General features: G+C 47.8%; 1 protein-coding gene across 3 annotated transcripts in view; it reads right to left on the bottom strand.

Moving 5' to 3' along the window:
• ACVR1C (activin A receptor type 1C) overlaps positions 1–24,371 on the bottom strand; it is a 38,944-nt gene extending 14,573 nt beyond the window's left edge. For 2 of the 3 annotated variants that reach the window (XM_075029119.1, XM_075029117.1), the window contains exons 1-2: positions 22,454–22,585; positions 7,822–8,052 (exon numbers count right to left, since the gene is read on the bottom strand). In XM_075029119.1, coding sequence (XP_074885220.1) covers positions 7,822–8,052; positions 22,454–22,529 — 307 coding nt within the window. In that variant the 5' untranslated portion in view covers positions 22,530–22,585. Of the gene's footprint in view, positions 1–7,821; positions 8,053–22,453; positions 22,586–23,590; positions 23,651–24,255 lie in introns of those variants that run through there. The other variant, XM_075029118.1, reaches the window with a different exon arrangement.

A 24,371-nucleotide genomic window follows, 5' to 3' on the forward strand; every position in this document is an offset into this window, starting at 1 on the left:
CATTCTGGGGATGCAGAGCGAGACATCAGAGCAAAGCAGAGGCAAAACTCAAAGCCTCTCTCACACCCACTCAGGAGGGTGACATCCAGCATCAGGAATACAAACAGATGACAGCTTTATGACTTACGCAGTGACAGTTGTTCAGAATAAAACCAAGTTCAGTGATGCTTACAGGTCTCCTCTGAGATGCTGCTAAGTTGAGAGAGCTCAAGTGCAGAAGGCAAGTTAGCAGTGAGACTGGAAGCTGAGGTGTCCGGGCCAGTTTGCATGGGGTCTCCACCGAGTTCCTGGCAGATGAAGAGATCCTGACTGTCTAGAGAAGTTTCTTGGAAGGAGTCAACCAGAAACCTCCTTCGTCATCCTTTAGTCTGCTGACTGTACCAAGGACAAAGTGCGGATCGAGGCCGGTGGCAACTACTGCAACCCTTTCCAGTTCTTCACAGAGCACACGCAGGAGACTTGAGAAGTACCAGCGCTGTGATTTCTGCTTTACAGTTGGTTGTAGGCCATCTTCACTCCTGACCCCTTGCAGCACGGTGTCCTGCAGCCAGGACCGCAGCCGTGCCCGCTTCTGGGCTTGCAGACCACGTCCCCCTGGGGATCCTTGGGGCTTCCCACAGCACAAACCACACACAGGAGGAGTGACAAACAGCACAAGTGCAAAACACACGACATGCGAAGTACAAACAGTAATTAAAGGAAACATCACCAGATAAGTGTGGTAATGTTTACAGCAGTTGTGCAATGTTAAACTCTTCGGGAAATAAGAAAATCCCTCATGACTACCTAAAACCATCAAATCAACGCCATTAATCATAACATTTTGCAATCTGATTTCGAATGTACTATTCAATGACTTACTAGTCAAGAATAGAAGCTGAAGACATGTTGCCATGTATGAAACAAAAATAGCACATCTGGCAATATTTAGCAATTTCACAATATGATATAGTTATATTCCAAGTTGTGTAAACAAAATAGTACTTTTAGGCAGAAAAAAAAAAAAAGGCAGGATTTTTTTTTTCCTCTTCAATGGAAAAGACATTCTCGCACACAAAATTGGCCTTGCTGTTGACATATAATGGGCACCACAAGACTTCTAAAAGCCGTGAACCATGCATGTTTACGTTCCTAAGCTACTTGCGGAGAAAATTATGTATTCTTTCCAATGTAGTAAGAAAATATATTGCATCTAATGGGAGGCTCTAGTCAGATGTACAGAATACTTTTAAACAATTTCAACAATACACAATTTGGACTAGAGTCTAAAATTAAGTTTCTCCAGCTTCCACCAACTACAGACCCTGTCACCCCTTCCATGACATTCAGAAATCAGCTGAGAAAGGTCTGCTTAAGGATCCAGAAGTTCAAGCAAACCCTTCAGGGATACAGCCACGAGATAAACGGACGCATTATCTGAATTGCTATTTCTCCCCCTCCCCTGACCCCAGCCCTGCCTTCTCTTTGCATGGCTATCTTCTTACCAGTCCCTCCAGAGAACACAAGTCTGGGACGGCCAAGAGGGACAAAAATATGTGAAGTATTTGCAGAACGAGGCATCCACAGAGCAGCTATGACAGTCTGGAGCTCTGCCCACAGGGGTTCTGTTGGGGAGAACCTCAGATCAGCCCAACCGGCGGATTATCCCAGGAACCGCGCTAGCGGTGCAGCACTGAACTGCACCGACGTGAAGAGGAAACAGGTCTGGTGCATCTCACGCAGCTATTTCAGTCTCTGGGCAGCTCTGCACCACTACAGCCCACGTTCTGGGTCACGAACAGCTGATGTGTTCAGGCCAGCTGTTACCGGACTGAAGCACTTCTCACACCCACCTACGCCGGTCCCAGCGATCACACCTCCTCCACAGCCCCCTGACCGGGATCAGACCACCCTAGCAGGCTGGAAGGCACTAGATCCAGATGGAGGTTGCTCACAAGCAGCTCTGCCTCCCCACTTTTTTTTTTTGAGTCCTGACCTTCATCCCAGGCTGGCTGTGGCACAGCAGACAAGCTCATTTTTTTCATTAAAAAACCCCAAAACAGAAAACAACCAGCTAAATCACATTTCTGTTACTACTTTGCAGCAGAGCAGCAACACAAACTGTTAATGTTGGCCGCTGAACTCCAGCAGTGGCTTTCAGAAACCATCACTTAGGAGGAAACAAAGTGGCCACACAGAAGAGAAACAAATACATAAAAATATTTCCCCTCCTCTTCATTCCCCATCCTCCCTGTTTTTACCCATCACTAACATTTTAGGAGAGTTAGCGAGAAGAATTGTGTTTTGTCTCTTCACTCGTCATCCACACCTTCCTTCTAACTCTACTCTTGGACCAAGCATGTGCTGGGAAAACAATGTGAGACCTTTTCATCTTGTTCAATAACAGATGAGCCAAAAATAAAGGAAAGGGAAAGCCAGAGCTTTGCGCTGAACTGCGGCCCAACCTGCACATCTCTCTGCCCTTCAGGACCTGAGGAAGCTCTCAAGGTCCATAAACAACTGAAGAGATTTCCCTTACAATTTCATTGAAACACTGCATTTTATTCAGAAAGTTATTGGTTGAAGGCCAATTTGTCTCATTTTCTGCATTAATATATAACTTCTAAAACTTTTGGTACAGTAGTGTCTGACTTCTTTAATACTAACATATCCATGTATACTATTCTCCTAGCAGGCCTTTAATGTCTTTAGGCATCTTCAAACAGGTAAATGAAGAGTAATAATTTGTTCATGCAAAACCTACAGACGATATTAAAAAAAACCCCAACAAAATACAAGAATCTTGCCCAACGATTAGTCTAATTGGTACCATTTGTCTCTCTTGGCAATATGAACATGTTCAAGGGATTTTTGTCTTAGGAGCTCTATTGTATTTGCCTTTCTTGCATCCCAGTGTGTGCCACTGTAGGTGATATGAGGGCCATTTGTGCCTTTGTACAGTTTGGGCAACAGGAATAAAGAAGAGAGCTGGCAAATTACTTATTATACAGCTTGTTAATCCCACTATTAGCTTAATCTTGTTGCATAAAGCCTGCTTTCTCCTCTGACTCATTTTCCATTATGCAAATACAGAACAGAAATCATATGCTTTTTATCTCAAGTTCTAGAGATGCTGCTGTGCCAGCAGCAGAGCAAAGAGCCCAAAACAGAGCAGAGAGGAGACCGTTCTTGCTGTGCACTGCCTTTTGCTGGAATGACAGAGGTACTTTTGAAGGAAAAACCCTAAAACCAGAGAATTCTTTGCTGTGCTGAAGTTTCCCACCAACTCATGGACGTGCAGCTGTACACACTGAACACATCCCCACATTTTTTCCCAGAGAGGCTGACATTTTCTTTAGCCAGCCTCTGAAAGCGGTCTGGTCAGAAAGCCCAGAATCCTGTGACAAATTTACAAACCCACCCGCACCCGTCCAGCCTCAATCTGCAGCATCTGTAAAGATGGAGACTTAATATCCAGCATCACTAGGTGTTTTGAGATCAAGAGGTTAGAACGAGTAGCAGCATGAACTTTTCTCCACACACCTATAGACGTGCAGGCAAAGACACCAGAGCTCAGCACCAGTTTATATCTGGTAACAAACGTAAAGCATCTGAGCCATCAGGCTCCAGTTCAACAGCTGCTGAGTCACCTAAGGAGATAACTGAAGCCAACATCAACTTTGCTGCTTTGGAGAAGGGATGGTAAGCAAGTTCCCCAGCCTGTACTTGCTCTTCCTGGGGCCAAACACCACCCTCCACCATAACCAAATGTAAGCATCAGGTTATAAGAAGCTCCAATACTCTACTCCGGGGCTGCAGGTAAAAGTCTGGCATCTCTGAAGGGGTTTGCAGGTGGGGTAAATCCCACTCACAAGTGGGGTGGGGGCAGAGATCACAAGTACTATCTCCCAGATCTCAAATATGGCCTGAAAATCCTGTGAGACACAAGTCTACAACTGGAAGAAGTCTTCTAGATCTTATTAGCAACTCCTCAAAACAGCCTGTTACATGCTGAGGTGCACAGAGGCAATTTCTCGTACAGAGAGAGATTCACAGAAAGGTGCATCGAGGAAGCGGCACGCAGGTCGTTTTCTGCAGCCCTGTTATGATATCCCACTGACAGGGGAAGGTCACCTCAAGTCACCTGCTGGGGCAGAAAGTATCCCAGTTAAAATAGTAGAAACCTGGAAATGAATTCAGGGTAACACAGAAAAACCCTAATTACTGCAAACTAATCCTGCACTTTGAAACTCAGCACCTGTTAATGCAAAAGACTGTTACGAAATCCCTGCCAACAACAAGAAGCATATAAAAAGGCAGATATCCAGGTTGAATCCTTCCTTAAAGATGTGTATTTTCAGACATTGTAACAAAACCAACTCAAAACAAGAACCACCTCCTCCCACGCAAGGCACAGTAACAAGAGCTGTGCCGCTGACTGAGGCACGCAATGCCATCTACAGTTCTACTTCGGAAATTCACGCACAGGCAATCACAAACAAATTGCTTTCTGCCCTCAGAGATCCTCCGTCTGCAAGTCATTTGATTGTTTTCCAGTCACTCTTGGTAACATTCACAACACAAGCCCTTGGTAATTAACACAGAGTCGAGCCGAAGCAGGTCGGCGTGAAGAAGAGCTGCAGGACAGCCTCGTGTGCCCAGCTGGGGGTAGCTGCAGGAACCGGCAGGGACGATCCTGCCAAAGCTCCGGACGAGGGATGTGCACCACATTGGACCTTCTCAAGGCTTCTCCTCCTCCGTCAGACTCACTCCTGCCTAAAGGCAAGCTTCTCACATCCACATGCTCTACTTTTAAACTAGAATCTGCATAATGGAGAGAGATAGACAGACAGACGTAACTTCCATACCAAGGTGTCTGTACCAAGTGACAAACCGCATGTATTATTACTCTTTGAGAGAGGGTGGTGGGAGGTGGGCTGGCTTAAATAACTACCTTGACAAAGCAGGTGTATTTTAAAGACCAGAGAGCCCGCGTGCTAAGTTAGGCACTCGTAAACAGACCCAGTGGCTTACTTAATTACCCACCGTGGCTGGCAAGGGACAACCAGCCAACGCGAGACGAACCACACAACGGTGCACAGTGACGGTCCAGAGGAAGAGGTGACACTACAGACGGACCTCTGGACCAAGCAATCCCACCTGGGACCTTGCACCAGCACGGTCCAAGCACAACAAGTCCCAGCTGTGTGAATCCTGGCCTAGCCCGGGCTCAGCGGTGGGAACAAAAACTTTTACAATGTCAGTAAGATAACGGACTAATTGCTAAACCTAGAACTGCCTTCGTGTTTTGTCAGACCAGTTGACACTTCCAGTGCTGGTCACTTGCTACGGATGCCTTCACTTTAAATTTCCTGCCCTCAGTCAGAGACAAACCCAAGATCTAGATTTGGATTTCTGAGTGCCATGTTAAGACTAGAAACAAGGAAAAACACAAGCTGAGCAAGGAGTTGCCTAAAAACTCGCTTTGGAAACAGCAATTTCCTAAGCACAGGAACGCACCTACAAAGGCAGCCTCGGCAATGGCATTCAAACTGGTTTTCCCCATGGCAGAGCCCGCTGCCGCCGGCACAGCAGGTACGCCTCCGGATCGAAACCTCCCGACGCGAAGGGCGCGGGTGCCGCAGGGATAGCCCGGGACAGCCCCGGCTCCTGCAGCCCAGCTCCCTCACCCTCACAGTCAGCAATGCCCCTTGGAAAGCTTATTTTTACTGCGGCCCAAATGAAGCTTTCCTACAATTATGCGAATTATGTGAAGAAGGGCTGTCAGAAAAGACCAGCAAACAAATAACAACGGCACTGTTAAATTTTTGACCAACATGAATTCCCCCAAATGTTTAGAGCAAAGGGCTCAGGCTAAAAATTAAGTAAGTCATTTTCTCTGGTATTGAAATATGAAACCAGAGGTTTTGCAATTACCAGTTCAAGTGCTAGGACGACATGCCTCCACTGCTCCTCTATAAATAGCAGTTTTCTCCCAAGATTCCAGCACCCCAACTTGAAAAAAAAAGCATGGTATTTTATTTCTACATTTCTAGAGTGTGACCACTGTTAGCATCTCCCTTCTGTTGTCAGCTGAAAGAAAAATACTTAAATAATCCTCATTCCTGCCCCACGCAACAGGTGAGATGAGGTACCGGGGTACAGACCTCCCAGGTGTCAGGCTCCTACCTAGGCTGGCTCCTCCAGAGAGGCCGGTGGGAACAGACCTTCCTCTGGCAGCATCCAGCATCTGCCTGTCTGCACCAGGAGATGACGGTGCCCAAGGCTATCACAGCAACTCCATGGTCTGCCCTCCTGTATCTTACATGATATTGCAAGTCCTTCCAGTAAAAGCCTTTTAAATTCTCTTAAGTACTGTATGATAGCAGCTTAAATGCAAGTTATAATGGTAAATTATGTATTAATTTGCATCTTTCTTACCTGTAACATCTATCACTGCTATAAGTATGTAGAAAGGTATCATCTGATAAAGTAGTACATTTTACAGCTTTCTCAAAAGAGCCTGGATTAAACACAAATCTTGGAAAGAAGAGTCAAATAATTAAACCTAAAACCAGTATAAATGTTTATTTTTAAAAAGCACTGAATCAATTTCATGCCACAATTTTGAGTCTGGCAGATTCAAGTACTGCACCAGCTGTGTAATACACAGAGCTCCTGGAAGTACAAATCTTTTTCCTCCCCCTAATTGGGACCAGGAATCTTACAGTTTCTCATCCCTGCTGGGCAAGAATCAACGATACCGATCTAACACCGAAGAAAAGCTGCCTCACAAGGCGCTAAAATGAACCGCAGAACCCCAAAGTTCAAGACAGACTAACAAGATTACCGAAACCGCATCAGCCAAAGACATCCCCCAGCAATGACGTGGTGCCCTTCACTGCTTTCGCCCCCCAGCAGAAGACCCTACATGTCATACAACCCGTATCGACGGAGAGGACACATCTGCCTTCCTGACCACAGTGGAGCCGCTGCAATCCCTTTGCTTCTGACACACAGGTGCACCAACATAACCTGCAGTAATTGCTCATCAATCCAGATCACAAAGACAGGGCACTCGGTGACATGGACCGGCCAAGGACAACGAGGAGAGCTGGGGGACTGCCCCATCACGGGTCATGCCACACCGCCAACCCAGACACTTGTCTGCCCAAAAACACGGGGTGCGCTTCCCATACACAATTCACAGTCAGCACCTACAGCAAACCGCCTTCCTTCCAAACATCTCTAGTGTGAATCCTTACCCGAGCCATCTAAAGCAGGTCTTTCAAATTGTGTGCAGAAATGTTTGAGACTGTAAAACTTCAGCCAGTGCAAGGTCTTAATTATTTCCTTGTGACGCACCAGTTAACAGCTCTCAGCTCCTCACAGTTGCTAATTCACAGCTGCTATACATTGCTGATCCATGCCCCATGGAAAGTCCCCAGAACATCAGATATCATCTTTCTAACATCTAGACTAATACCAATTCAAATCACAAACTCCCTTAAGATATTCCAGCCCACAAAAATCTGTCAGGTTACAAGTCTGTTTCCTACAGACATTTCCTTTCATCTTCACGGTTAATGCCTCGTGGGTTATCAAAGACAGCATTTCAAGTATCTTCCGGAGATGGAAGAAATTCACTCTTCCCCAAATAGACTTGCAGTTTAGATTTTCCTGTCTGAAACAAGTTGGGAAAAAACCAGCTACTCTTTTACAGACAGCCTTTAAAATGCCCATTAGCTGACTCTCCCGGTCAGGCGCTCCGCACAGTATTTCTGCGCTCTCAAGCTATCACCCAAGCGTTTGAACACCATTTTGCACTCGGACGGCACTTACCGACGGGCAGGCGGAGGGTGATGTTGTTGCAGAAGTCGGTGTAGCAGCACTCGGTCTTCGTGATGTTCTTGGAACTATGGCAGAAGACCTGCGCGTTCAGCTCCGGGAGGGAGACGCAGGACTTGATCACCTCCTCCCGCCCGTTGGTCAGCATGACCGAAGCCCAGCAGGCACCCTCCGTCTGGCAGGTGAAGTTGGTGTGCTCGCACAGCTGGCACACGCACTGCAGACCTGAAAAAGAGGTTTTCCGCCTTTTGTGAGAAGACCCCGGGAAGACAGATCCCCACAGCAACCGTGCCAGCTCGTCCGGCCGGTTGGCCGAGGCTAGCCGGTTCACCACGAGCCCCCCGCGGGAGCTCCAGCGCAAAGCCCGTCGCCCCGGCCGGTGAACGGACTCCTGGGCTGCGGGAGAAGCCGGTCCCAGGAGGTCCCCGACAGCACCGGTCCCCAGCACCCACGGACGGTAAGTTTTTACACCAGGTGGTCCTTGGTCACAGGCAAGTGTTTGGCATCTATCTCACGTGGTGGAGAAAACCAACCGCCCCAAGAAGTTTCTGTGAAAGCTGCTCCTTGGCCTAGGTGGGGAGACGGAGGCTTAAGTCTTCAGGTTTATGTTCTCAGCTCCCACGGACTCAAGACAACACCTCAGAGAACGCTGAGGACAAACGCACGGGCACATGCTCAATTTCGAGATGTATATTTAGACACAGCTATGTTCATTATGTGCTGAGTTTTAAATAACATCAACAGCCGCTGTTTAGGTAGCTAGGCTGACTTCCCAAAACACGGCCACCCCTCACCTGTGCCAGCCACCCCCCCGGTGCTAGCAATACGCAACGCCTCGCCAGAGCCGACCGGGTTAGAGCAACGAGTCTGAGGAATCGCCAAGATGCAAAGTCCCGGCACACACCTACGCCCTACGGACAGACACAGGCAGTAACTACGGACTTCTCCTCCCCCCGTCTTCTGAGATGATGCACCCTTTTCAGGCACACAAACAGCTACCCAATTTCTTTTGGTGCAAAAGCCTGATGACTTCTAAACTTTGCATGTTTTTAACCATAGCTTCATGTTTTACCAAATCAAATAGAAAGACGTTTAGTAACTGCTACATTTTCCAGGCTTCATTGATTCTTGGAAGATGAGGGGGAAACCAAAGCCACATCATCTCAGTGAAACACTAGATGTCAACAATAAATTTTTTTGCCTTCCTTGTTTTCTTTACCTGCTTCATAACAAACAATTTTTGCTTGCTTCGTGCCAGGTTTAGGAGCCTGTACTAGCAGTGATATGATAACCAAAACATCTTAACCTTGGGCTGAAAGCAATTTCTACAGAAAACCCTTCCGTAAGTACACTTTATATGATTATTTTGTTTCTGTAAAAAAACCAAAAGAACAAAACCTCATTTTAGAGCACAGAGACTTGATCTCTTCAACTGTTGCCTTAAATAGTTCTTATCCCACCACAGCATCCCCAAAATGCATTCTGTACACCTTCCCGGGTCAGTTATAACTCTGCAAAATTGAACCCTGCTCTATTTACAGGAGTCAGGATATTAAAAAAAAAGTAATTTTATCCATAAATCCACTTTGTTTCTTTGGGAATTGGGCAGGGGGAGGCTGTTTCTTCTACTTAAAGATAACAGACATCCAAAAAGTAAAACCATGAGGAGACTAGGATGGCCACCAGGAACAGAAGAGCTTTCTTCCGATCACCAGCTAGCCCCCGTCCAGCCAGCATCCTCCAAGAGCTGCCACGTTTCTCTCTCTGATGCCCTTCCCTGATCAAACCGGGACCTAAACCAGCCTCTGCCGTCACCCCAAGCTGACAACCAGCGCGAGGTTTGCGTACACGAGAGCGCCCGGGCTCTCGGTGTAGTTTATCGTGTCCCGCAGCCACAGCTGAGGACGGTGCGATGCCCGGCGGCTGCGGCAGCGCTCGCCACGCGGCAGGAGCAGCAGGGACTCGTCTCAAACAGAGTCTCCGGAGGACCAGAGAAGTCCTAACAGACGTCAGCACAAATCTGATTTCTGTTTCTGTGACACTATTTGTTTTCCTTACAACAATCTTCATCCTGTGCAACCCTTCTGAAATAACAGCTTGTAGTGTTTATCTGCAGCTCAGGCCCGCAACAAACTTCCTTGGCACCATATGTTCGTGTTTATCCTGGATGCAGGGTACGCGAGGAACCACATCACTGTCTGTCTGCGGCAGCTTTCTCTCGCTACAGAGAGTGAGCCCAATCAATCACCCAGCAACAGAACAGGTGAATCTCTTCCTTAAAGACATTACCGTAGTCCTAGAAGAGATGCCAGGAGCAAGACTCATCAGATCCAAGAAAGTAAGAGATTTAACAGAAGAAAAACAGACACATCATCCCCAATAATGCAAAATAAAAGCATTACTTGAGGAAATGAAAAAAAAGACTGTCGCAATTGTCTTCAGTGTTTCAGACACATCATTATGCTGTTTTTCTTCCCCCTTCTCATGGCCTAAAAATAAAATGGGAAATGGTCTTTACCACATCATCCACAGTAGATAGCTGACAGCTTTATCCATATTCTGGTATTTTGCAGATTGCTTGAGAGAGAAGCTGATCAAAACTGTCACTGCAAGTCCTGAACTCGGCTCCAAGGGCACCATGAACACAGGGTGAGAAAAGGATGGCTAAGGGGCTCTGTATCCCCACTTTGACCAAGCTAAAACAGCCACTCTTTCCAGAGTGAAAGGGCCCTTGCACCACCTCGAGCCTATTTGTAAAGAGAGCCAGCTGGAAGTCACGCTGGCAGACAAGTCTGACGGGTGGCTCGCTTGGCAGGGAAAGCAAGGGGTGCCACTGCTTGAAGATCAGTCTTTTCTACTGTTGTATTCAGAGAGTGGTTTACTCTGCTGGGATGTCCTTTTTTCTTTCTACATCACTGATAGAAAAAGTTCTGAGTGTTTTGCTCAAAACCGATTTGTCCAATCTGCTGCCCGCAATCAAAAGTTCACAGACCTATGGAAATCAGCCCTGTTCCCTGCAGAGCTGTTTCTGCAAGAAGCCACTGTGCAAAGAAGAAGAAAAAGAAATAAAGTTTTGGAGAAAATTCTCAATACAACCCAACCACATTATTATCGCTTCTGAAAGTGAACGCATTCAGACACCTGATGACAAGCTAGAAGGACCAGGAACAAGAGCACGTTGAACTCAATACTTCCACAGAATTTTCATGGACACTAGAAAGTCCTAGAGAGAAGACGGCTCGACAAGCATTCCCTCTTCTCCTTCGGAAACACCGAGCTCACGGAAGTCGTGCGAGGCAGGCATACAAACTTCTGATGGGAACACTACATTCGGAAGAGGCGGGAGAGCACATGAAGAAAAACTTGTCTGCACCCAAAACCACTACATCCTAAAAACCATTTAAATGTCTGTTTGTCCTACCACACTTGAACTGTTGTCTTTTTTTCATCGCTCCTTTTCAAAAAGCTGAGAACCACTGCCCCAGCAGGTACAAAGCCTTCAGCTTCTCAAGCCAGCTCCTCCCAGCTGTCCTGCTCTGGTCCTGACTCTCACCCCATCCCACTTCTTGTCCCCCCCCCATTAGGCAGCTCCAGACTCCCACTGCCACCTAATCCCAGGAGTGCCCGCAGCTCCCATCCTCTGACCGCCTCTGCTCCCAAGGTGGCTCGCACTCCCTCCTTACACCCCACCAGCTCCCGAAGCCTCACTGCCGCATCCTCCCAGTCCACACATCTCCTTCTTCACCCTCTCCCAGGCTCCTGCTTTACTCCCCTGCTCTTGGTCCCTGCGCTCCTTCCCGCGGGGTTGCCAGCTGCAGCACGAGCCCCCGCAGCCTCTCAATCCCAGCTCCATCAGACTCTTCCCCCACCTCTCGGCCAAGGCTTCATCCTCTCCCCGCTCGGCAGCGGTGTTCAGTGCCGGGGCAGGGGAAGCACCGTGCTGGCAGCACTGGGGAGAGGCTTCTCCGCTCTCTGTTACTTCCCACAGCCATGCACTAGACTGCATCTGAGATCAGCTGCTCCAGCCAAGTCTTCCTAAACCGGGCAAGTTTTCCTAAAGTTGGCAGGTGATGGGTGGTGGAAGTCAAATGGACAATGCTGTGAGAGCTGGGAGTAACACGCTGGTCGGCAAGAATGAAGACTTCACACATCTCTGCTGCTAACAAGATTCAAAAGGGTCCTACTGGGAGGTGAAATCTGCACTCTCTCCCCCTTCAGCCTCATATTTCAGATTTTCCTAGTGTTGTGTCTTATGCCATTGCTCACCCAGGGTTAAATGCTGCCCTTTCACAGGAAAAAAAAAAACAACAGGAAAACAGTGCGGCTAAATCTAGTCAAAGACAAGATTGAAGTTTGAGTTGTGGGCAAGATGAGACTGACTCTTCCCCAGAAGATTTATATAGATCGCTTTTAAATATAATTCTACAAAAATAGAAGCCCAAGGTTCCCCAGATATCTGCCTGTGCTACTGGCTAACTTCTCATGTAGAAAAAACGATAGAAAACTCAAAACAGATACAAATACCTGACCCTGTTTCCAAGAGCATTTATTAAGAAGCCTTTGTTAACAGAGCAGAAAGATGACCTTAAAATATAACCATAAAAGCACAATTTTCCTGCACCCGTTCTATTTCAGCTGCCTCACCTCAGTGGAACCAGGAGAAGAGGAGCCTGGACCCTTGTGGACATGCCCTTGGGAAGATCCACAGTTTTCCTGCTCCCAGACCCGCTGAACAGGGGTAGGTGACAAACCCCATCAGCTCTCAGCTCTCATCCAGCATCGCATCCCTGCACTGTGCCACATACGTAGCTCCTCGCAGACACTTGTACAACCACTTTAACTCTGCCGAGCCCGTGTCACTGTCCCCACTGACATCCTCAGGGACACAGGACTCGCCAGAATTTGCGACTTACCCATGCTGATCTGCTAGGCATGTCTCACTGCTGCTCCAGTTTATTCAGGACAACTTCCTCTACTATCCTTTTCTTTTTATGGAAAAAAATTGTCCATATTCAGTTCTATAACCTGGCAATCTACAATCGCTGACAATGTATTTCAAGCTTTCGCTTTACATATCTGCACAGTTTCTGCTTTAATTTGACTCCACAGAGAAACTGGCAAGACGCTCCCCTGGGTTTACAGACCAGAGGGATAGCAGCACGAAGACAAAAGATCTTCCACATCTCATAGAATCATAAGGTTGGAAAAGACCTTTAAGATCAGAGTCCGACCATCAACCATGCCCACTAAACCATGTCCTGAAGTGCCTTGTCTACACGCTTTTTGAATACCTGCAGGGATGGTGACCAACCACTTCCCTGGGCAGCCTGTTCCAGTGCTTGACAACCCTTTCAGTAAAGAAATTTTTCCTAATATCCAATCTAAACCTCCCCTGCCGCAACTGGAGGCCATTTCCTCTCGTTCCTCTCTCAAGCTGCTCAAGACAACACCACCTTTGAACCATGCTTCCCCTCCCAAGTAGCCATACTATGCCAGAAAGGGAGAGGAAGAATTTGCAAATATTGACTGAAATTCTGCAAGTCCCTACATGCAGCAAGAAATGCTTATTCCCTCCACGGGGAAGGCGCACCGCGCTTCTCCAGCTCTGTTCCCAGGGACGGTCCTGGCAATGTTACCAGTGCTGCACTGTTGGGGGGGCAAAATCGGGACTTCCACCACTGTGGAAACCAGAGAAGTGGAATAAGGTGATTGTGAAGGAGTTAAAGGGAAAAGGATCAAAGAGGCAGGAGGAAAATGTGCTCCCAAAGTTTCAAAATAAGGCACTCTTTAATCCAGTAACAAACATGACTCCTTTATTTACTCAAGCACAACAACATTTCCCTTAAAACGTTGCATTCTCTGGTTGAGAAATCAGGAGAAAGTGAACAACTGAAATATGCCCTGGCCTCAGAGAGCTATGTTAGGCATCCAAGCTGGGCTACCAACAGTTACAGTTCTCTGAGGATGTAATTCTCCAGCAGTCATTAACAAATTTGTCCTGAATCTCCCCAAAGCACCGCACCCCTGCAGAGGCTGCAGCCCCGTGAGGGTCACGAGTGTGTTGTCCAGCCATGACCGGTGGCACAGCCCACGGCAGGGCCGGGGCACAGTGGGAGAGGACACGCCACGGGTTCCCTTCACTAGGGACAGCAATTACAAAGACATTTTGCATGGCAGAGGTGTGCGGTTCCTCTTGTCTTCCAAAGAGGAGCGTGACGCTTGGCAAGACCCAGGTGAACAACAGGAGAAACTAACAGCCAACCGAGGCGACTGGGAAGCTGATTCACAAATTGTCAGATACACAAGGAAAGCAACTTTTAGGTATGGGACCACGAGGAACAGGTGTTACTGGTTTTAGCATTTTTAAGACATAAGTAGTTTTCAATGATTTTTTTTCTGCTGTTATTGCAATAGGAGCTGAGACTATATACCAACTTCTTGGACGAAACCCACTACGAATCAAGGACAGGATGACTTGCTCTTCAGAGCAGAAAACAACCTGCATGACTGACATAAAAAGGAATGTTTTTTTTCCTTTTAGTTTGTAATGCAACTGTAAGAAAACACACAGTACAGGCAAACGCACTGTGCAATTAATTTATGTAGCAGGAAGAACTGAACCAGCATCCGATTCACTACAAATCAACACAAAGATTCACAGCAGAAGATTTTTTTTTTTTAATATGCTTCCATCCGTTTTTTCTCAAGTGCCAGCTTCAAATACATGAATCACTAGATAACTAAGGAACAAGAATGATACTACATGCGGACAACAGATGGAAGAATACAAGTTTAGACACCAGCTTAATGAAACCAGCTAACAATTAAAACAAGTAGATAGCCATAGTGCAAGCTTAAAAGTTAAGTGGAAAGAATTGAACATATAAATGGCATAAGCTAATACTGTGGGACTAAAAGAATAAACTAAAAACTATGGCAATAAAAAGCCCAGACTTGCTATCTCTTATGAACCACACAAGGTTCTATATTCCAACACAGACTTCTTACTACAGAGATTAACAAGGCATTAATCTTCCATTAAGTCATAATCCAGTGCTACCCACAACAGTTAGCAGTTTATTCTTGTGACTACAGGGCAGTAGAGCATTTCAAAATTAAATTGGAAAGCAAGTATCTAAGTGGCCTTACAGCAATTAACTGTCTTTAATCATGATTGGAAGGAGGGCTGAACATTCAGAACGTTTCCATCCTCAATCATTCTGTACAGTCATTCTGTATTGTGCCCTTCTATATGTACTTTCATTTTATTCCCAAATGAAGAGATGTGGGGCTCATGGGAGTGTAGGCTCTCGGCATTGCCTGGGTCCCCTGCCTCGGGCACAGACCCCAGCGGGAGGACGCAGCTGCCCTCCGGCCACCTTCACATGGCAGCAGGGGTTACAGCGCTGCAGGACCCGAACCTGGACCTGACCTACCGGCCGACCCGATCACCTCGCTCTCGGGAGGGTGCCAGGGGCAAAAGCATCACTGTTGTAAAAAGGGGCTCAAAGGAGACCCTAAAAACTACAGACTGGCTGTTTCCCCTTGTCCGGTCCATTGCTTGTGATGGAGCCAGAATAAAGACCAGAGCAGGTGCTGGTAAAGGTGCCGCAGGGTCGGTGCGGGTCTGGCACAGTCCCTCGGCAGGCGTTCTCTGACCGAGTCCGCACGACTGCTGGTAACGGACCGCGGGCAAAGAAACTTCTCTGCCGCAAGGGAGAGCTGCTTCGATCTTAACCAGAGGTCAGCCCATTTGTCTGGTAGCAGCTGAGATAAAAGGCAGAGGGAAACGGTCAGCTTTCACAGCGAGAGGCTGTTACCTGCAGAGTCGTGCAGAAATGTGTGTTCTGTGCTCCAGTGTTCTGGAAAGGGCATCGATAATAAAGTGATCGATAATAAAGCAATAAGGTTTGCTGAGGATAGAAAAAGCAGAACCAACTTCAGAGCATCACAAAGAAATCTCGCCATGCTGAGGGATCAAAAGCCAAAAGAGAGTAAGAACATGCAGGAGAAAAAACAACGTCAGCTGCATATGTGCAGTAACCAGTCCAATATTAGCTATCACCACTCAGGAACAGAGGCAGCTGTGCCTTTCTGGGGAGCTCTGGAGAACATCAGCTCAGCTTGCGGAGGGGAGCACAACCGAGAGAAACCAGGAGGAGATCCAATGCCCTGTTCTGCCATTTGGGATTGGTTCCCATCACCCACTTCAAAAGGGCACAGGAGAAGTAGAAAGAGTTACGGGACAGACAGCAAGGGGGTCTGGACATAGATTAAGAAACTGGGCTCTTTCATGTCTAAGGCAATTTTGGGGAGATACAGAAGTTTTATAAAGAAATCCTAGATCATATTGAGAAGACAAATGGGATCAGCTACTCACCATTTCCCATTAACTCAAAAGCTCTTGGGCAGCACAGACGTCATTGACAGCAAATTTACAATAAGAGGAAGCACTTGTCCTTCTCATGCTGCCTTGCCACCTTCCCCAACAGCGTTAGGTGGCGATATTATTGCCACTGCTTAGGATAAAGCATTAGCGTATTGAAAAATCATTAGACAATTCCACGTTTATGTACTAGAGATATATAGAAACTGCCATGCATAATGATACAAATACATCCTCTAACTGAGAGCCCTCAACCTGCAAGCTGCCGAGAGCTGGGAGAGTTCAGGAAGGAGTTCAGAAAGCACGTTCTGTGCTCCCATCACGTCCCACCTGCCTTCCTCGAGCATCTGCTGGAGGAGCAGCGGTGGTCGGGGCTGCTGAGACCACCCTTCTGCCTCCCATGCGCAGCCACAAGTGCAGACAAGCCAGGAGGGGAGAAGAATTAACTTGCAAATATTGACTGAAGCTCTGCAAGTCTTTTTGCGCAGCAGGAAATGCATATTCCCTCCCAGAGCACTGCATCCGTTCGCACGGGCAAAGAGGGATCTGTCTCCTACAGCCAGCCACATTCATGGAAGTGACAGCGTGCCGCTGTCAAATTTATTCTCTTGTAACACATTTCTTCAGAAGATGCAACCAGAATCTTGAGCAATGACAGGTCTTAAAAAAAAAAACCAAACAACTTGCTTTTTGGACTACTATGAAGAACATGCAGAAGTTTCCTCTCTGTAGAGGGCTCTGGAAAAAAAAAATAGTAGGAGCAATAGTAGATTAAAAGCTCACTATATAAACATACCGCCAAAAGGACTGATACCAAACTAGGCAAAAACTAGAAAGCTGTAGAGAAGAGGAAAAGCAATTATTCCAGAACTGAAGAAAATGTCTTCGAATGAGAGACATCAAATAGTTCCAATGTTTTCATTTCTCAAAAATATATATGGGAAGTGATTTTATTAGAGTGTGCAAGTATCTTAATTTTGGAAGGAGGATACTGGGTACTCAAAGTCCCTGTTATAGAAAAGCTCAGCAACCATGACAAAAAAAACAGTAGACAGAAACTGAGGCCAAGCATTTAAATTAATATTAACTGAGCAGGGAAAGGGCAACAAAACCCAGTGAAATTATTTTTGCTGGAATAAGCTGTCAAAGGACATTTTCTAATTCCTCGTTAGCTTTGAATAGGTGAGGTATCCTTTGAAAATTTATGTTTTATGAAATATAGGCTATGCAGCAAAACACTATGCGTAAGAGAATTTTGTGAAATACAGTGTATACATAAAGCTGAAGAAGAATCTGCTGGTCTCAGTCTATAAGGCGCTGAAGGAGGAAGATCCAGTGTAGTGTTGAGGGTACAAATTCCAAGGGGAGGTGGCTGCGATAACACAGTGCTGACAGCATTTACTGACTCCAAGTCTAAAACGGTTTGCATAAAAAAAGAATCCCTAGCATTGAAAGCTCAATATAGTCAACACCTGAAAACAGTTTGACCAGGTATTTTACATCCAGGAAATCAGACTGACTGTCTTTTCTATTGCCATACAGTTCCCCTCTGGTTAAATACAGCTTTTTTTCACAAAACATAGGTACTACTGAAGAATGAAATTTTACTTTGAAGATGAAAATTTGAATGTTTTCAGATTACTGTATTAAGAAGAGCAAAGTATTTCAAAACAACATTTGGAAACCTAAAATGTCCCTTTTACTTAACTGCCGCTGGTTTTGCCCCATTTTATGTAAGACTGAAAACGCTGGAGAATTAAGAGCGATGCGAGTTCTGCAAATACTGCTCTGATTACCTAGAATCAGCTTCCTGGTAAACATGAAATCAAGAAAACATTGACTTTTTAGTGTACTTCCTTTATTTTTGCCACCATCAAACTTAAGATGAACCAAAACCAGAAAGATAAAATGCCCATTGCCTACTGGCAGTTGGACAAGACAATCGTTGTAGGTCTCTTCCAACTGAACTATTCTCTTCTAGAAGAAAAACTTAACTTGCAAAGACCATTTATTCTGGAAGAAAGCATTCCCAGCAGTGAAACGCAGCCACCTCTGAATGAAGGCTGGCACGGGCAGATGGACAGCCAGTGTTACATCCGTCACTTCAGCGCTAAGGCAATGGAAGAATTCTCTCATCTTGTGGGACGCCAGGCTTACAGCGTCACTGACCGTGCTCAGGACAGGACAGGACGTGTGCTAAAGCGACAAAACCTGCCAACCCCCATCAGAGCGACTTGCAGGTGCCCAGAGTCATCTCCACATGTCCAAAGTTGCTGGGGGGTGGGAGGGTGTGGTGGCGGTACCCCCCTCAATGAGTATTCACAGCATCAACATTTAGGCGTCCAACTTGGGCTTCAGTTAGGACTTTGTTCTTTGCATGATAGCTAGAGACAATCCAGGATAATTCAGAGCCTAACAGCACTTGAGGTACTGAGAGAGAAATTGCATTTTTGAACTGGGATGGAGTTATTATCTAAGTATCTCTTCCCTATCATCTGCTCGCTGCTCAACACTTTCATGTCGCAGTTCTGTTAATTACCAGGTTATCAGAACCCTCACAGCTAGGCAGAAGCTGAATTTCTAGCCTACAAAAACAAGGATGGAAAAAAAGCCCTGAGCCTATCCCTCCCAGCACCTGATACGGAGAAGAATATGGTAACAGCTCTGAGGGGCTTCAGCATGATGTTCAGGACACCTTTTTCTAGGGATTTTTGCTGAAAGCTCTGACGTAACCCGGAACTCAAGACAGACTTCAGCAGGCGCTCCAACACAAACCCGGCTGAATTGACAGGCACATCCAACAGCTCACTCCCATCCTGACAGAGGGATGGACGGCTGCACAGCACGCACGGAGGACAACCGTACCACTCTCGTTCCAGCAATGCTCTTCAAAAGTGACAAAATATCCTGGCCCGATTAAAGCTTTCAAATAATTATTCTAGGCAACTGCTACGGATCTAGAGCCTACTCCAAAAAAGCAGAATTAATTTACACCCACTCACCCCATATACAGTCTTTCATCTGTGCAAATTATTGGTAGATCATGCAGTCAAGCCATTAAGTGCTTGTAGTTCTCATCCATGTTGCTTCATTAAAGCTTTTTTATTATTAGAGCTTTTACTAAAATCTAGGAAAACAGAGCTTCAGTGAGCCACAGAAATGAGAAGATAGCATCATACTGGTAATTTGTTACATAGCAGTGAATTAAATTGTTTGGCGAAATACAACTGCTTTGCTATTGCAGTGCTTCTTTCCAAGGACATACTATTTTTGGTGCTTGAGAACACATAGGTTTTTCAATATTACCAGTTAATAAGGATTAAGCAAACCAAATTATTAAGCTGGAAGAATGATGTTTTTTGCAGAATGTGGCTCTCTGGACCTGTCAGCGACACACACTTACATGGACATGCAGTGGCTGGCTCACAGCTTTGCGTGCGGGCAACAGCCATCGCCGTGCGTGTTACGTACCTCAGACTTTCACCCCAACTTTACATTCTATATGTAACACTGGAATAAACGGAGTGTGCTAAGAATTCAGACTTAAGACTCACAAGGCATTTTCAGCAATTGTTTGTAGCCCAATACAAGGACATCATACAGTATGGAAAAGACAAGAAGATAAAGCTGATTTAATACAGTACTACTCATGTAGCAAGAGTGCAATTTTATGCTATTTTCATGTGTTTATCCTTATGTAGCAGTTTTCAATAGCAATCTGTTTTGCTTCTCATTTTTAAACAGAAAGTGTATATTATACTTGGCTGTAAGCAGTAGCTGCTCGTGGATGTGCGCTCCACTCTGCTTTCACCTACGCAAACTAACAGCACTCCCGCGGTTACGGTGAAGACCACACTTGCCATTTCACACCTACCTGGTTTGCTGTACATACAGGCATCTTTGCCATGCATCGGGGATAGCTTATGGGTTTTGCAGTTTGCCTTTTGCAGGATTAAAATGCACTTAAGTGGGAAACAAACTCTCTCAAACTTAGAATATGTCTCAAGGCTCTCTTAAGAAATACAAAACAAGACAATTCAGTGCTGAGTGCTACAAGAGGCTGACATGCCACCACCACATATAGCAACACTTTTTCTTACTGCAATCCACGCCCTTAACTCCTGTTTATTTAGAAACGCCACAGCACACTGAGTACCCTCTACTTCCCTGAAATAATGCTGTGAAGAGCATGGAAGAGTATGCAAAGCTTTTCATACAACACAGATGGAGGTGACGTAGAACAAGGGTGGTAGGAGCCAGGAGGGGGAAGCAATTTTGAGAAGCCCACACAAGGTGAAAGCAGATAGGAAACAGTAGGACCGTTCACCACATAAGTAGCAAAATACTTTTCCTCTTAATCCTATAAATATTCCTGAATGCTGGGGCACGATGGAAGTTCCTCAGGAGACCTCCACTGCCCAACACAGCACCTTCAAACCTGCATGAGAGAAAGTAGGGGATAAAAAGTTTACCAGAGCATGCTTAGTCGTGTACCTTGATCAGACAGGTTTGCGGTGGAGTATGAGGAGGTGTAGAGTAAATCAAGCAGATGCACAGCTTAACACTTGACACTCTGCAGCGACTGCTGCTTGAGACCTGAAGACACTTTCTAGGTACGTGTAACTCCCCTTGGTGCCCCTCTGAAGAGCTGTAAGGGTGACGAGGATGTCTGCCTATCCTGGACCATATGCACACATACCGTCCCTGATCCAGGCTCTGAAAAGGTGACTAACAGGCTAAGAAAAACAGAGGACAATACTACTGCAACTTCAGAGAGCAAAGCAATGCAAGACCGTTTTATATAAATGACAATCAAAGCCAATGAGATTTGTTAGTGTCCTGAATGGTCTCCAGAGGGAAATGCTAATGGCCACAGCACTGGTGATGCTTCAATTTAATTCAAGCAGATCAGTGAAAAACAAGAGTAGCACGGGGGTGCCTATCTCTGTGGTTCACTTCCAAACTTGAATAATAAAAAACTAGACCAACAAAGAGAAGGGCTCAGACAGATCAGGTTTGACGCCCCTTGAAGGTGGCAAAGATTTACCAGATGTATGATACCATACAGGAGTACTTCAAACATCAACAGCTCAGCTTTGTTACTCCTCCTTTCCCAAAAGAAGGGATTACATGAGCACTTTGATGGGGGAGTGGGCGCAGTCCTTCCTTTCAGCTTGGGGCTGTGACCACCCCTCTCTGCAAGAGCGTAACGAGCATCACACCAAGAAACTCCTGTGGTGAAAACATCGAGAGGAAAGCAAACTGGAGTAAACCTAACAGAAAAACCTTAAGATGCTCTATTCTACACTGCCTTACTAACTGCTGGTTTAGAGAGCGTTACCTGAGAGCACAGATTTAGTCTTTAAAGGAAAGGTTGAGAGCAGCGGGTGTCTCACACCACCTGCCGCGCAAGAGAAGAACCTATATGGGTCAAACCTCGAGGCCGCGCGTTTCGCGCCCCAGCCCAAAGCCCGCCAGCGGGTTGCGACCAGCACCTGGTCCCCGCGGGGCAGGATGGGACACGTCGGCCTGGGCCGCCCCGCACGACCCCCAGCGCGGGGGGCCCTCACCGCGACCACGGCGCTCGCTCGGCCCCAGCACCCGCCTCCCAGGAGGAGGGCAAGGGCGAGCCGAGAGCTTCGGGTGCAGGCTACAGCACCCTGGGGCCGAGACCCGCCGGGCACCGCTCGCCAAACCCCAACGGACCGGGAACTTTTGAGAGCGCCGTGCCCCACCGGCGCGGGCTGGAAACCAGCTCCGGGCCGGTTATTGCCCGTAAATCCCAGCTGACCTATTTCTTGCCTATACATGTTGATCGCAATTAAATGCATTAAGCGCCTTAACCTCCCGAGAAACAACGCTGACCCCGGCCGGGCGGGGCGCGCTGCTGTCGGAGCGCCGGGGCCCCGGCGGGGCGGGGGGTCCCGGGGCGATGCGGGGAAGGGGGGGGTGTCCCGGTGCTGGGGGCGATGCGGGGCGGGGGGGGTGTCCCGGTGCTCGGGGCGATGCGGGGCGGGGGGGGTGTCCGGGTGCTCGGGGCGATGCGGGGCGGAGGGGGTGTCCCGGTGCTCGGGGGGGTGTCCCGGTGCTCGGGGCGATGCGGGGCGGGGGGGCTGTCCCGGTGCTCGGGGGGGTGTCCCGGTGCTCGGGGCGATGCGGGTGAGGCGCTCCCCCCCCGCCCCCGCAGCGATCGCACGTCCCCGGGTGCCGGTGCCGGCGCGGCTCCGCCGTCCGCCCTACCTGCGCACAGCCAGACGACGGCGGCGGCCAGCAGCGGCAGGGCCAGCCGCAGCGCGGAGCCGGCCGCCCGCCCCATGGCCGCTCGCCGGCGGCGGGGCCGGGGACGGATCCTGCTGCTGCCGGGCGCCGGCCCCGCCGCCTCCCCGCCGCCGCCGGCAGCTGCCCGCACCGCCCCGCCGCCGGCAGCTATAGCGGGGCGGGGAGGGGCCCGGCCCGGCTCCGCCCGCCAGCCCGGTTCGGGGGACGGGGACGGCCGCCGCCGCCTCCTCCTCCTGCCCGGGGCACGGCGGGGCGAGGCGGGGTCCTGGCTCCGCACCCGTGCCCGTCCCCCCCCGCCCCGCGGGGTTTCGCCGGCTGCCGGCGGGTCCGGAGCCCGGCCCCGGCGCGGCTGCCGGGGCCTCGGCGTTCACCAGCGCAGCCTTCGGGGAGGTTTAACTGCAGCCCTACCAAAACCAGCCCAGGAGAAACGACTTCGCCTCCCTTGTCCTTTCTTTCTTTTTTTCCTCTTTGCCAAATACCTGTTAGTGGGGTTCGGCACCTTTCCCTCGGCTGCTTCATCAGCCTGTGCCACGTTGGCCACAAACGGCAAAATTCTGAGCGGCTCTCAGCGCTTCTTCAGTAGCTTGTGATCTCTTCCACAGCGAGACCCTCATTCACCCCCTCACCGCCTTGCAGAGCCTGGACGGTACCTGCAACCCCAACGCGCTCTCCTACACCACAAAGCACCAGGGCATGTTTTGAAGCCACTGTGCCACCGTAGCCCAGAAGCCTCAGTGGTGCTTACGGGTATCACCATAAAAATCAATGAAATTTAAATCCAGATATAATCAAGTCGATTCTAAAAGTGTCAGTGGAGCACACTTTGTAAACTGCCTTTAGAAGGCGTTGCACGTGCTCCATTTCTCTGTATTTGTTTTAAAGTAAAAATACGAGGCAAGATCCCCGTTTCCCACACATTGTCAGATGCCTCTCTAGATTTTCATTACTGCCATGTAATACTTTATTATTATTATTATTATGACATCTCTATTAAGCCTTTTACACTTCCCTAGACAGTAATTCCTAGCAGTGATCTCTTTACAGTTTTTTGAATACTGAAGTTAGTGGCATTTGTCAAATCAACCTTTTGCAGCCTACCTTGTTCTACCTGTTATTTCCAAGTGCGCTGGCAGAGATTCCATAATTGTATCAAAATGCCTGGGGAAAAAAAAAAAAAAGAAGAAATTACCACCATCTGTTGATTTTATTCATGTAATTTTCCTTAAGTATTTATTCAGGGTTGCAACACTGGCCAGGTCTTTCCTGGCTCCTAATCCCAGATGTTTCTTCACTGTAGGATCACAGCCGAGCCTTGCCCCAACTCACTCACTAGGCTGCTTCCACACACCATTTGCGCTCGTGTTGTTCTGAACGCCTTTTCCGAGGCAATTATAGCCAGGGAGTTTCGGCAAGGTCCTGGGATTTGGGAATTCAATGCATTCCAATGCTTTGCTGCTAACATTAGAAAATCAGTTTAGGACTTGGTTCAATTAAGAGTCTGGTGCTGTGAAATGGAGACCCAATTAACCTGAATGAAAACTTGGCATCAGGAAACGCCGAGTGCATGGACATACTGATGCTCCCGCTCCATCCCCCTGAGTTTAGGCATCGCAGTGAGTCATCCCTACTGCCTTGGGATCCTTGGAGCCTCCTCCATAGCCTCCTTTTGAAAAATTAAGCAGATTTAACTAAATTCTTTTAAAATATCTGGGAGGAGGAGTGCCCAGCTGTGCAGAAATAAAATCGGTGATGGAAGACTTTACCTGGGAAGTGAGAAAGCTAGGCTTGATTCCCTCTGCAACTGAAAATGCTATTCCGGCTCCCGGGGAAGAGTGTGGACCAGCTGGCCACCGGCACGGCCGAGGGCTCGCTGCACTCC

The sequence above is a fragment of the Buteo buteo genome, chromosome 5 (assembly GCF_964188355.1).
Source record: "Buteo buteo chromosome 5, bButBut1.hap1.1, whole genome shotgun sequence".
NCBI classification, from domain to species: Eukaryota; Metazoa; Chordata; class Aves; order Accipitriformes; family Accipitridae; genus Buteo; species Buteo buteo.